The sequence below is a fragment of the Simochromis diagramma genome, unplaced genomic scaffold (genome assembly GCF_900408965.1).
Source record: "Simochromis diagramma unplaced genomic scaffold, fSimDia1.1 OVJJ01000590.1, whole genome shotgun sequence".
In the NCBI taxonomy this organism is placed as follows: Eukaryota; Metazoa; Chordata; class Actinopteri; order Cichliformes; family Cichlidae; genus Simochromis; species Simochromis diagramma.
Window position 1 is genome coordinate 1,021,649 of NW_024387057.1, and position 14,389 is coordinate 1,036,037.

General features: G+C 40.2%; 1 protein-coding gene across 2 annotated transcripts in view; it reads left to right on the forward strand.

The window, feature by feature from the left end:
• The first annotated feature begins 3,409 nt into the window (after positions 1 to 3,409).
• The window catches only part of f13a1b (coagulation factor XIII, A1 polypeptide b), a 29,832-nt gene continuing 18,852 nt past the window's right edge, over positions 3,410 to 14,389 (forward strand). Inside the window, exons 1-13 of one of the 2 annotated variants that reach the window (XM_040045023.1) lie at positions 3,410 to 3,649; positions 7,423 to 7,647; positions 8,673 to 8,861; positions 10,076 to 10,324; positions 10,436 to 10,554; positions 10,633 to 10,740; positions 10,832 to 11,006; positions 11,578 to 11,716; positions 12,018 to 12,121; positions 12,299 to 12,387; positions 12,552 to 12,705; positions 13,339 to 13,614; positions 13,818 to 13,978. In XM_040045023.1, coding sequence (XP_039900957.1) covers positions 7,461 to 7,647; positions 8,673 to 8,861; positions 10,076 to 10,324; positions 10,436 to 10,554; positions 10,633 to 10,740; positions 10,832 to 11,006; positions 11,578 to 11,716; positions 12,018 to 12,121; positions 12,299 to 12,387; positions 12,552 to 12,705; positions 13,339 to 13,614; positions 13,818 to 13,978 — 1,950 coding nt within the window. In that variant the 5' untranslated portion in view covers positions 3,410 to 3,649; positions 7,423 to 7,460. The remainder of the gene's footprint in view (positions 3,650 to 7,422; positions 7,648 to 8,672; positions 8,862 to 10,075; positions 10,325 to 10,435; positions 10,555 to 10,632; positions 10,741 to 10,831; positions 11,007 to 11,577; positions 11,717 to 12,017; positions 12,122 to 12,298; positions 12,388 to 12,551; positions 12,706 to 13,338; positions 13,615 to 13,817; positions 13,979 to 14,389) is intronic. The other variant, XM_040045022.1, reaches the window with a different exon arrangement.

A 14,389-nucleotide genomic window follows, 5' to 3' on the forward strand; every position in this document is an offset into this window, starting at 1 on the left:
AGTCTTTCTCACGTATTAATGAAAGAGATATTTTGTTCATGTACTAACCATCCACTCCTCGGAAGTTTTGACTTCTATTGTTTTTGGACTCATTTGTTGCTCTTTATTAACCTTTGACACAATATCAGTGCCAGTATGGAAAACTGTTTACATCTAGTGACTCCACAGCAACATGTTAATGCTAGAGCAGGCTAACTGTGACTGCGAGCAGCCACAGATGTAGCAGTGTTTGCAAAGGTGGTAATACCATATTAGCAAAAATAGCAGTGGTAACATTAGCAGCATACAAACTGGAACACAGTGATGTGTCGGTCGCGAACGAAACGGCTCTTAGAGCCGGATCTTTGACATGAACGACGCGAGCCGGCTCCTTATCGCGAGCTGTGTTTTTTTTTTTTCCTTCTCTCACCCTCTCTCTTGCACTTTTTTTCTGCTTCACTCCGCACGCGAGCCTTGTGCTTTGCACTGGGAATAGGGGGGAGCGGCTGATAGGTTTGTAGCATAAACCTATTCGCTGGAACGTTAAGGACAATTTAATTACACAGCAAAGCAAGACACGAGTAGGCAAAGTTCTTCATGTTTCTCGTGCACGGGAGAGAACTGGACAAACTCCGTCCCTTCGCTTGACCCCAGTCGCTCTCATCCGCTCCCCTGTAACACTGCTCTTTTATTGAGGTTACATGAATATACATAGGTTCATTAACATATGACGTCTACATACACACAAAGAGTACGTTGCCTGTGCGTTGTGTAAGTGTGTGTGTGTGTGTGTGTGGGGTCAGTGTGTGACCACATAAAGACTTCCCTAAACCTGCTGGTCTGGAAGTCCGAAAGAGAGAAAGAGAGCCATGGACAACAACGTCACATTAGAAAGGTATAGTAATCATCCACAACTATTTTCAGTTGCGGATGATAAAGGATTCAGAAAGTTTATTCATGCAGGCCCATATGACAGAGAATGTGCATCTTCTTTTTGTTTTCATATTTTAATTTATATTTAATTGTGTTGTGGTTTGCAGGTTTAGTTAAAAGTTGAACTGTGACCAGTTGGTTTTTGTATTATATGATTTATTTATTACATTTTATGTGGAGTGAATAAATAAAAGTATATTTACGGTGGCCCCTACAGACAAAGCACGTAAAAACTCCAAAACACATACAAACTCCGAAGCACGTACAAACTCCAAAACACGTAAAAACTCCAAAACACGAACAAAACACAACAGAAGTGCTCCAGGATGCTGGGCCCAGTGCTGAGCTTTTGTTACCTAGAGGCTACACAAGCCAGCAAGTACCAACGACCGGATTTGGTGTGTGGTAGTAACAGGTAAATGAACGTTTTTTTTTAATTATTTGAATATATATGAGTGTTTGTGTATAAATACACAAGCACTCATATAGTGCTAGAGCACTTTCCTGTGTGCAGTGTGTCTTGTTTTGCTTCCCCTTGTCTCGTTAGGTCTGATTTGTCCCAGCTGGGGGCCCACCTGTTCCCAATCCTCTCTTTATCTTTCTGTGTATTTAAGTCCTCTGTCCTCCTTTGTTTAATGTCAGGGCGTCTGTTGTCTTTTGCGCCATGACTATGTCATGTCAGGTATCTTTGTATCCACGCCAAGTTTCATGTTTAGGGTTTTTCATGTTTTATTTTTAGTTTCCCCAGTTTAGGTTATTGTTTGTTCTCGTCTTTGTTTGACATATGCATTACTTTGTATTTTTCCATCAGCCATATTAAATGGCTCGTTTTTTTGTTGACTCAATTACGTTCTACGTTCTGTCTGCACTCGGGTCTACTGTTCATACTTCACACAGTCAGCTACTCAGCCAGACTGTAACAAAAAAAATGTATGCAACTTGAGATTCAACAAGTGTGAGGCTGAAGCAGTGTAGAAATGTCCCAACAAGTAAAGCAAGTACTTCCTTAGTTGCCTTAGTGTTAAAATAGGAATTTTCACCCAGTGACTCCAGTGGATCATTGGGCTTTCAAGAGTTAAAATGTTCCCGTGAGCCAGTTTTAGAAATGATAGAATAAATAGCTTTCAGGTGGTTTCAAATTTTCTTTTATTTTGCCATACCGTCTAACCTTAGCCTTTTTTAAAAACCCCAGACTACGTGCTTACAAACATAACCAGGTATGTTTTTATTCCCCCAAGCTGACCAGGCTTTAACCCCAGTTTTTCACATCAGGATTTTTCTTTCACATCTGATATGGTTTCTACATAAACTTTGTATTCCTGCCAGCAGAGAAAATGTTATGCTTTTTTCTTGGAGTCATTTGACAAACCAAGAAGCTTGATTTGTGAAGCTATTTATTATATACATACAAATATACTTTAAACACAGCACAAACAGACTGAGATGGCAAATACTTTTTAGTGGCGTAGCAGAGTTATCATAACCTTGAAATAATAAAAAAACCAAAGCCAACACTTTCAATAAAACTACCACATGAGCAAATAGCAACAACAAACAGAGTCACCGCTATTAAAAGTGAATGAACATGCAGCACAAAGACCACATCTTATACTGAGTAAAAGGGTTATATTAAAAAAAGAAAGCTAAAACAAATCACATTTATTTTATAAACACACTGAAGTAGACATCCTCCATCAAAATGCTTTTGAACCAACAATGAACCGACATAAGTGGGAGGAAACTATAAATAATTTACAATGCTAAATTAATACATAACAAACATTACACAAGGTCGACAGCTACTTTTTGTGAGTTAAATTTACTATTAATTTCAGAAGCACTTATGTTTAAGTCTAGAGTGAACCTTCTAGGAGTACAGTACTGTGCAAAAGTCTTGAGCCACTCTCATTTCTTTATATTTAGCTTTGAAAGTGGGAAAAAGGTGCAATGATTTAGGGATAGCACACAAAGTGTTTCATTCTGTGTGTTTTTCCATCCAGGTATGTTCTTACTGCTTTGACTGTGTGTTTGGGATCATTGCCATGATGAAAAATGAAGCTTGCCAATCAGACAAAAATGTATAAATTTTCATCATTTTTTAAAGATCACACTGCCTAACAGAAACTGTAATAATACCTTTTTAATACTATTGTTATATGTTTTAAACTGCATGATGTGTGATGTAAAATGAGCTAGAAAAAGGTGGTTTTATTTGAAGCATTTCTGAAAACAAAATAAAATAAAAACATTCTGAATTGCTACTCTGCCACGTACTACATCTACTTTTATGACTGTAAACAGCAACATTTAAGAAGTGTTGTGTTTAATAACAGTTTCCGCAGTGTTCAAGGTAGAAAGAGTTAAGTGCAGGTTTATTCATGTGAGTCCCCAAATATCTCAAACCAGAAACTTAGTCAGTGACTTTATGTGCCTGAGCCGCATCCATCTGTGGTTTGTATGAAGATGGTACATTCCACATCCTGTTTCTAAGCTGGACAGCACAGTTACACCCATAGAAGCAGTCTTTCTCTGCAGATGTCACACACACACACACGCACACACAGACACACACGCTTTTCCTTCCTTCAGTGGGGTATATAAGGAGAAGCAGAAGACTCCTGCATGGGGCAGCAGCAGACCGACTCCAACAAACAACAGCTTTTCTCTACAACTTCAGCTGAGGTGTGTCTGTGTCCGCTCCACATTTTGAGCTCTTTCCATATACGAAGATTGACTGGTAAGTAACAGTTTTGGTGAAACTATTTTACTACACTAAAATTCCTTTGCAATTTGGCAAATGTTTGTTTATAACTTCCAGATGTGAAGAAATGTATTTCCATCTGAGAGTCATTTAAGAACTGTTGTTGTGCAATCACAACAACTCTGAGTGTGTCTAACAAAGCTTCTAGCACATCACTATATGCCCTATCATCACTCTTACTGATACACTTTGTTGCATTTTAATTTAGTTATGTAGTTGGATCACATTTTCACATTTTCCACCAAATTAACTAAACGTAATAACCAAGTGGTTATAACCTGAACATTATCAGTGGGCAGTAACTGTGAGAAAATGACCTGAGTTATTAATATATGTGCAAATGAAAAAAACTAACTATAACCAGAGGTCAATCACTAACTATGCACATGCTGCCTCTACAAACCATTTAATGCATCCCAGACTTAGTCTGCTTAAATAAAGGCTTTAACGAGACTCTTTGGCTCTTTTCAGGGTTTTATTGTTTTACCTGCAGGGTTTTTTTTTCTGTGTCAGCAGTTGCCCCAAAAACACTGAAAAAAACAAACACATTAAGCACTCCAGTGTTATTCGAAAACAGAGAAGTAGTGTTGTAAAGTAACAAAACAGGTTTAATTATGATTACAGCTATTCAGTTTATGACAGTTTTGCAGATTCACTTCAGCATTCACAGTGTCATACTTTATCCAATCCACTAACTTTTTGAGTTAGGTTAATTGTGTCCTTTTTGCTTTAATATATTCATTTGGTGGGTATTATTACTCACCCAAGTTAATATTTTACTAAATATGACCGTATAATAGCTCAGCTGCAAAAAGAGAAAAGGTAATGACCACTGTGGTGACTAATCAAACTGCTGGATTCAAACTTGGCCCTAGGTGTGAATAAACCAAAAGGATGCAAACAGAGACAGTTGGTGTACTCAGTGACTCATTAAATCCACAAAACAAGAAACAGGACAAAAATGACATCAACCCTTCAGCCCAGATGGGGGTTACCAAAACCCTGCTTGCAACAGGCAGAGTGGGCTGCCACTGCCGTGCAGGAAGGCGTGCAGCTAGTGCCATAAAGATTACATAAGTATAGGAAAGGCTGATTTAAGCATTATATACACAAGTGCTGCTTTCATAAGATGCTTGCAGGGTGCACACTACGTGGAGTCTGTGGTAAAAACACCTGGCTCAGAGTAAAACCCACTGTTGTATAATGTGGGGGTGTGTGCTGGATGACTCATCATACAGCACAGTGAGCGCTCTGTTTTCACCTGAACCACCAGTGGCACAGATTGCCTCGTTGGGATGCCTTGGAAAGACAGAGTGATGCAAAGTATCATTAAGCCCAATATAGCCTACACAATTTGAAATATCCCATGTATAATGGCACAAAACATAATGTGGGAGGACCTCTTGGAGTGGGCATGCTGGTTGAACCTTTCATCCCCAGTAAGAGGAAATACATGTCAAACAGCTCTGCTAAGTTATACCTCTGTTTGTTTTTTTTGCCTTTACTCAAGTCTCAAGTCTAAAAGCAAGGCTCTTAGCAACAGTAGTTGCATGATTAAGCCAAAAACAACCCGAAGCCTCGAGGGCGTGAGGGGTGTGACTTTGACATTAAATAAACCCATCTGTATTTTCTTTTTATTGGAAAACAGTTTATCTACACATGGATTCAAAAGGGCAAACATGCAAGTTGTCTCTTTATGCATCATAAAGCATAAAGCACAACCTGATATTCCAATTCATCCTCATCACAGTTCTTACTCTGATGACTTAACCTCTCCAAGCAAAGAGTAATTTACTGGGAACTTCCAGGTGAGCCGCTGGATATCCAATCAAATAATTCCTATCCTGGCCACCATCTATTGTTTATGAATGCAGGTCATTTTAAAAAGCTAACAAAAGGCACATTATCATCAGACAACAACCACTGCATTTGAGATTGGAGTTCAGCAAATGCAATCCTCATTTTACTCACTGTTTACCAGCATGCAAAAAAGCCTGCTCCGATGTGATTGGCTAATAAAACACAGACCACAAGTGGCTGCTGAGAGAAACCACACATTTCCAGTAATGAAAAGCTTCTCCTTTGTCCTTAGATTATGTATGTGAATGCAAAGAGTAGCAAGCTTACCACCATAATCAGAGAGCTTACATTGTCAAAAACAATGGGCGTCCCAGGGGGGCTCAACCCACCAGCTCTTTGGTTGAAACAGAAACAGGCTGAACTACGGGGCTGCAGAGTGTGCTGTGTCTTCCTGTCTAATGTGCCTCTATTTGCTCTTAAGTTAGAGAAGCTGTATCTTTACATCTTTTCTCTCATTATTGATTAAACAGCCAGGCTCTGTTAATCCACAGCTTTATTTCCTGAGTTTTTGTATGAAGGTTTTGATATCTGAACTAAGGGTGACTGCACTGCTAAAGCAGGAAACTTTCATGAGTGGGCTCAAACCACAAAGGTAGCAGTCGAATGTGCTGACCTATTACCAAAGAAACAACCGCAGTTTGAAAACACTGAGGTCACAGTGTGGCTTACTATTAGCACCACGAAGACACCTCTATACGTGGATTAACCATGAATTAAAAGCAAAAAGTTATCGATTTTCACCAGTGGCATCTTGCTTTATGTCACAACCTTTATGTAATCTGACCTGATGTTAGCAAAAAACAACTTTGAACAAATACAGACTGTTCTCTTTTCTATAAACTCAAACAGACTCAACCTTTTGACCACCAGTGACAGATATGACTGGCTCAATAAGTTAGAATATGTAAGATATGGATATAAAATGCCCCAAACCACCTAAAGATTCAGATTTAAAAGTAAAAAAATATATAAATATCACAGTAATAAAAGCATGCAGTTACATTTCAAACATTTGGGGAAAAAACTACTGCCACTGTATAACATACAATCACTGGTACTACTAGTAGTAATAACACATACCCCCATTTTTAAATCTCCTCGTAATGATTTCAGGAGCTTTGCTTTTGTTTTCTGCTACAGCTCAGCTTCATGTACCTTTATCACCTACAATGTGTTGTCTGTCTGTCAAAACACTTTGCAAACTGACATGTGAATAAAGTCTATTAATATTATTGCCAAACTAAGTAATCTTACTGCAGTAAACACACTGAAGTAAGATTCTTTGTGGTTTCCATTCATGACTGGAATAAGTCTTTTTCTTTTAGACATGATAAATGCTCTGTGCTGAAGCTTATGTCATTTTTTCCACGTTCTGTAACCACAAAAACAAACATTATTTGTGTCTCTATCCAAGCCACAAACACACATGCGAGCCACATGTGACATAAAAGATATAACCCGAAAAGTATTTATCGAGGCATGTGGAAGGTTTGGTTACACCCCAACTTCATCTTAACATGTGATCTTTTTGGACTTTAATCTATCTATATATGTATGAAAATCTTTCCCCAATTTTCCAGAGGTGGAAGGCAGATCAATTTGAAAACAGGCCTTTAGGAGCTTGACAGATGAATTGGAAAGAAAATAATTTTACCAACAGTAAATAAAACAAGATGGTTGTTGTTGTTGATGGTAATGGTGTCAGTCTTTAATTCTGTTATGGAGGTGAGCACATTCTTCTTCACTTTCTTTATGTTCTTACAGATTCTGCTTCAGTCTGTGGCATGTGCCCAGATTTGGACTTGTTTAAAGTTGCATGACACTGACTCTAATATTTCACCCAGCATTGCTAATAATTTAGTATTCACACATCCTCTCTTCCCTCCTAGTTCCTGTCTGAAATCACCCACCCTGCGCAATCACTATCATGTCTGATGAAGCTACCATCGCGACTCCTTCTCCTGCTCCTCCCGCTCCCACTGGACCTCCTCCCAAAGTGACAAACCGTGGCCGCGCCGCAGCTCCCGCTGCCAGCGCCAACTCTGAGACAAGCGACATCCCCGAGTATGAGTACTTTATTCAACCAGGCCCCAGGGGATACCCTCCTCTGACAGGTGAAGGAGGATTTTCGTGTGTTTATGTATGTGATACGTTTCTTGAAAATATGCATGCATTGAAGTGAGAAAAAAAGTTCAGTAAACCCAAAGGGGAAGACGCTTGTCAGATCATGTAAAGAACTGGACGAGTCTGTTCTTCTCGACAGTAAGCTGTTATTTATAGAAAATTAAAAAAAAAATGTTATTTGATGACACAGTGGGTCTTCTGTGGAGAAGATAAAGCCCCTTTCCTGTCAGTTTCCAGTACGTTTTACGCATGACTGACACATGAATGACGTCCAAAGGGGATAAATTCTGCTCACTTCCTGCTGCATGTCACTGCACTGCAGTCTGAATTACCGTCAAAGAGCTGCACACACAGAGATATCCAGATGTAACAGGAATTTATGAAAGCAATGACTGGAATTACATCAGTAAACAACCGCAAATGAACAGTCGATTGAATTTCCCTATTGACGCAACACTTATGTTTTTAATAAGGAGAGAACAGTTCAGACTGTGTTCCCAAAAGATAGCTTTTCATCACATAAACTGTTGACTACGACCATCCAAAGGCTTTCTGTGGGAGGCAAAGCACAAAATAAGAGTGACCTTTTCAATGCCGAGAGCAGGACTGGGGAACCACTGAAGTGTAATATTAAGCCAGAGAAATAACCAAGTTAAAGTTTTCAGATAAGGTCATTTGAGGACTTTCAGCTCAGCCGTCCCCACTGCAAGTGAATAAGCTTGATAAAGTTTTGAACTTTTGAAGAACATACTGGGTTCTGAATATCACGTAGGTCAGAAATAATAATAAAAAAAAAAATGTTTTTCTAGAAAAATACAGTTTTTTTCTGGAAGCATGATCAGCAGCATCTGATATCCACTTTCTCTACAGATGCTTCTCTTCATTTTCTGTCACTCATCTGATTTCCTCCAAAGTGTGGCGATCACTGTCCTCTTGTGGTAGGAGACAAAAAAAAGAAACATTGAGAATTTATGCATCCTGTGTCTTCTCTCTTTGTTTCTCCCTGTCTGTTCAGAATATCTGGACATCAGTGAGGTGGACATGATGAAAAGGCCCGATGAGAGCAACAAGGTAGCTCATCACACCGCGCTGTACCACTCTGACTATCTAATCGTGCGCAGAGGACAAGAGTTCCAGGTCAAGATCACCTTCAGTCGTCCCTACAAACCTGCTGAAGATAAGTTCGCTTTGGAGTTTGTCATCGGTGAGTCAAATCCACTAAGTACTACTCTTATCTGTGGTCCCCGTGGAGGAGGTGGTAACGTAGTTTTAAAGTAAAGTAAACAACTAAGGGCTTAAAGGTACTTTTTGTAATTACCCTTTACAGTATTTAACTAAAAACATCACTACCAGGGGACAACATTTTACCAGATAGATGTGTTGCAATGCAAGAAACTTGATTCAGATGCAGATCAGATTCACTTTTTAGGATTTCCTTACCTGGATTATTTGGCATGCATCAAGCCGGGGTGTCGACATTTTCACATCTGTGCTTCTCCTCAAGTTTTAATATTTCTTTTCAACCAGCCTGATCTGTTTCTCTCCTAGCGAGGCTTTAAATTTCTTCCAGGGCACTGTGACAAATAAAAATTCAAGGTGTTCTTAAATGAAGCTTTCACTGATTCGCTGCACCATCTAGCGGTACAAAGTGGTATTACATGCAAAAGTCAACACATCTCTGTCGCTGAACTGCAGAGCTCCTTCAGTGACAGATTGCTGCATCCTAGATGCATGAAGGAGCGTTTCCACACGTTCTTTCTCCCTGCAGCTGTCAGACTGTACAATCAAAACTGCTCCCACCAAACACAGATGTTTACATCAGCGCTGTAATTTTATTAACCGATTCACACAACAACCTGGGTTTGCCTCTTATCTGTATTTAATTTTATTTAATTTTAATAACGGTACAATACTCTGTTTTTTGGTAACTATAGTCCTTGATGTAAATATATAAAAAATTGTGTATGTTTCTATTCTGTGTCCTGTTTGTTTGTATATGTGTCTTTCTTGCTGCTGTTACAACCAAATTTCCCCGTGTGGGACAATTAAAGGATTGTTCTATTTCTATTCTTGGTGCTACCTCAGTTTTGCATCCTGTTAATAATGTTAGTTAAGTTTGGAGTATTTCTAAATAGTTTTAGACAAAAGGCTTTATGTGTCCTTGACCCAACACAGCTGATTTAAATGGCTACATTACCTCCTCAACATGTCTTGAAGTTCTCCCGAGGCCTGGTGATGAACTAATCATTTGATTCAGGTGGGTTGACCCAGGGGGATATCTAAAAAAAAAGAGTACAGTTTTTTATTATTATTATTGCTTTAGGAACAATCAGAGCAGACCTGCATAAACATAAATCACCAGAATATATTTACTTAAAGGTGATGATGTAAATGTGCTGATGTTTGCTGCTCCCTCAGGCTCCAGCCCTCAGTTCAGCAAGGGCACCTACGTCCCTGTCTTCCCCACAAAGCAGCGTCAGACCACTTGGGAAGGCCGCATCACAAACACCTCTGACAACGTGGTCACCATGGCCATCACCCCAGCAGCAAACTGCATTGTGGGGAAGTACCAGATGTACGTTGCCGTGGTGACACCTTATGGCATCCGCAGGACCAGGAAGGAAAGCACCAGGGACATGTACATCCTCTTCAATCCCTGGGTGGCAGGTGTGCTGTGTTGTTTTCTGTTTTTATGTGTATGTCTTTGAAAGTCTGAACTGTAACATCCCAGTTTGGCTTTCGTCCTACTCAAGCACCCCACATGTTGTCTTCCCTCAGAGGATGCTGTGTTCCTGGATGATGAGATGGAGAGGCAGGAGTGTGTGATGACCGAGATGGGGATCATCTATCACGGCTCCTATGATGACATTGCTGAGAGGGACTGGAACTATGGACAGGTAGGAGAAAACAAGACTGAGGCACTTCAGGGCTTATCAGTTAAGTCTTATGGCTGACCTGAGGGTTTTTATGCCTAGTTCAACTATGGAATCCTGGATTCCTGTTTGTACATCATGGACCGGGCTGAAATGCCCATCACCAACAGAGGAGACCCCATCAAGATCGTCAGAGTAGCCTCTGCCATGGTGAGAGCAATGCTAATATGAGTGCTGCTTTCCCGTACCCTGTGTTTAATCAAAGCAGTGAATATCTAAAGCCTTGTCTTTTTCCTTGCAGCTGAACTCTCGGGATGATGAAGGCGTTTTGGTGGGGAACTGGAGTGGTGACTACACCTATGGAGTGGCACCCACTTCCTGGACCGGCAGCACGGACATCCTGCTCACCTACAACAGCAGCAAGATGCCTGTCTGCTACGCTCAGTGCTGGGTGTACGCTGCTGTTTTCAACACCTGTGAGAGCTTTACTGGATCTAAGTAGCTCAAAAATGACTCTCCATTTCAAACTATTTATTTATTTATAAGAACTCTGTGGGGAAAAACAAATCTGTTAAGGAAGGTTCAGCATAAGATATATATATATATATATATATATATATATATATATATATATATATATAACAGCATAATGGCCACTACTCAGTGACTGCTCTGGTTGGAAAAAGAAAAGGGAAGGCCCTTTGGCTTCCTTCATCTTTGACCTCACAAAAAATGTCCATAATGAGTTTATGATCTCTAGTTCCTTCAGATTCTCAGTCAGGTCCAACCCTGTCTTGGTATGTCTGATTTTATTAAAATACATAAATAAATAAACAAAAATATAAACTAAGATAACTGCCAAAATCGTCAGTTTGGGGCTTTAAACATGATGTCTGCTCATCATTGGTTGATGTCACAGTGGGTGCCTTTTACATACAGTCTCCTTTGACTCTGCACCAGCTCACTCAGTTTAGAACCACATTTCTTAAGCTCTTGACTCCCGCCCTTGTTTTTGATTTGACTGTAAGTTCTGCCTCTGCATTTCAGTCTTACGCTGTCTGGGCATCCCATCTCGGGTCGTCACCAACTACTACTCAGCTCACGACAACGATGGAAACTTGAAGACTGACATAATCATGGATGAAAACGGCAAGATCGATCGAAACAGAACCAGGGACTCCATCTGGTACTGAAACTTTCCATTTAACAGATATCCTGAGATTTCTTTACTTGCCTTGGTCTACATGTTTTGCACTCCTGTTGGTAGGTGTCTGTTAACACACTTCAAATGGTAGTACTCAGAATCAGATTTTTTTGTTCTCCAGAGAATTGCAACAAAATTTACTGAGAAATAAATTTACAGTATTCTCGCAGGAGCACCAGATAATCAAGATTAAGTAATTGATTCTGAGAATATACCTAAATTAAATTATTAGATACAAACTAAACTGGATTATATATTTACCACTGTTTCTTCTTTTTGTCAGGAACTATCACTGCTGGAACGAGTGCTACATGTCCAGACCTGACCTCCCTCCTGGCTTTGGGGGCTGGCAGGTTGTGGATGCAACACCACAGGAGACCAGTGATGGTGAGCAAAAATTTAGCAAGGATTTCCAAATTAATAAGGTTAGGGAATTCTATAATCTCCTCCCTTGGTTTTTCCAATACTGTAGGGTTAGGTCAAAGCAATGTAAAAGGAGAGGCAAATGTTTTCTGTGCTTTGAGTCACACTGATTTTTTGATTTTTCCTTTGTAATCCATAAAGGCATGTACAGATGTGGACCTGCGTCAGTCCAGGCCATCAAGCACGGACAGATTTGCTTCCCATTTGACGCTGCGTTCGTGTTTGCCGAGGTGAATGCCTTTGAATTACTCTCTTTCTAGAATTACTGAGAATGTGTTTGTATTTAATGACGTCGCTCGCTGGTTGTTGTGTTTTATGACCAATAACCAGGCAGTTTGATGACAGAAGGCACACAGTATTTGTTTTTACAGTGCCTATTTCTTTCCTTCTACAGATTAACAGTGATGTGGTGTTTCATTCCCGGAGGAAAGATGGGACCATGGAGCCAGTCAGAGTGAACCGAACTCACGTAGGCCGCCTGGTTCTGACCAAATCTCCGGGAGATGTGACCCGCCGCGACATTACAGATCAATACAAATTTGCTGAAGGTCAGGGACTACATCGAACACAAATGTCAGTGTTTCAGGAAGCAGCAGATCTGTTTTCTGTGCTGGAGCCTGAGCTCAGAATGCCACAGTAAATGAAGGAGCAGCTTTAAAATGTGCAAAATGAAAGCAGTCACCTTGACATCATGAAATAATGAAAAAAAGAAAAGAAAATGGAAACACTTGAGCAGAAACACACTGTTAGGCTTCATTTTTACAGTGATGGATTACCCTGCTCCGCCAGTCTCTAAGTCAGTGTTTAAATCCTTGGAGCTGAAATGCCAGGTGGCAAGTTCAAACGGGAGAACAGCTCATTGTTGGCACTCTTGAATGCTGTCGGTCATCATGAACTCCAATACGGTTGCCAGATTAGGCAGTGTTTTTAGGAAAACACTGTGAATTTGAGTTATTTTCATTTGGAAATCAGCTCCATTTGTCATCATGCTGTATTGTTTTTATCCACAGTTGGTACTCTGGACCAAAAGACTCCTGGTGCTTCATTTATCACAAACTGGGCAAAGATTAGACGATTCTGAGACAAGACCATTTTAAAAATGCAAAGCAAATAAAAAAGGACGTCAGAATTTATTCTGTTAATATACAAACACACTAATGTTTTTCAAACGCCCAACACAGGCAGCACAGAGGAGCGGACAGTCCTGGAAAAAGCAGAGGAGTACGGCTGCAAACGAGAGAAGTCCAGCCCTCCCGCGGCTGATGTGGACGTGGTCCTGCCCAACCTGGAGATCAGCGTGGGTGACAACTTTGAGCTGAACGTGGAGTTCGAAAACAAGAGCGATGAGCGCCGCACTGTGGACGCCTACATCAGCGGGAGTGTGGTGTATTATACTGGAGTTGCCAGCACCGAATTCCTGTTCCTGACCCCCAGGGTGGTGATTGAACCCAAAATGAGTGAGTCAGGTGTACGGCATGGAAATGAAGAGGCATAGTCATGAAACCACAGATGATTACCAAATGTAGACAACTGTTTCAGTGTAATCCTGAGTTATGGACAAATGTCTGCCTCAATGAGTATTTAATCTTTTATCTTATCTCTAACTTTGATTTAAGGAAATATACACACATCAAAGTAGAAATATTTTTATATTTAACAGATAAGAAGGAGGTGGCGATTGTGGAGTCGAAGAAATACATGAAGCGTCTGGTGGAACAAGCTAACCTCCACTTCATTGTTACGGGGAAGATCAGAGAGACCGGTCAAATCATCACCGCAATGAAAGTCATCACCCTGCGCAACCCCAAACTCATCGTCGAGGTCTGAAATGATTCCTTGTGGTGGCCCCCGAGAGATCAAACGCACTGCGTCTTAAGGAAACGCTAGCAAATAGAAAAATGCTGGAAAAGCACACAAACACAATGGAAATTGAATAAAATACAACAGAAGTAAAACAAAGAAATACCACAAAATCCAAAAATAAATAAATAAATAAATAAATAAAACAAAATGAAGTGTTTCACAATTATGTCATGGAACAGCTGTGAAAGTGACAAGCTAACAGTAAACGGCTAATAGCAAACATATGACTCGTGTGGTTAAAACACACGATACCTGTATCCTTTCTTTCCTCTCGACAATGATGAACCCTCTGCTTCTTTTAAGTGTGCCTCAGTGTAACACTGCACGTTTCTTCACTGCTGCAGTTCGTCCGTCATTTTATCTTGTCCC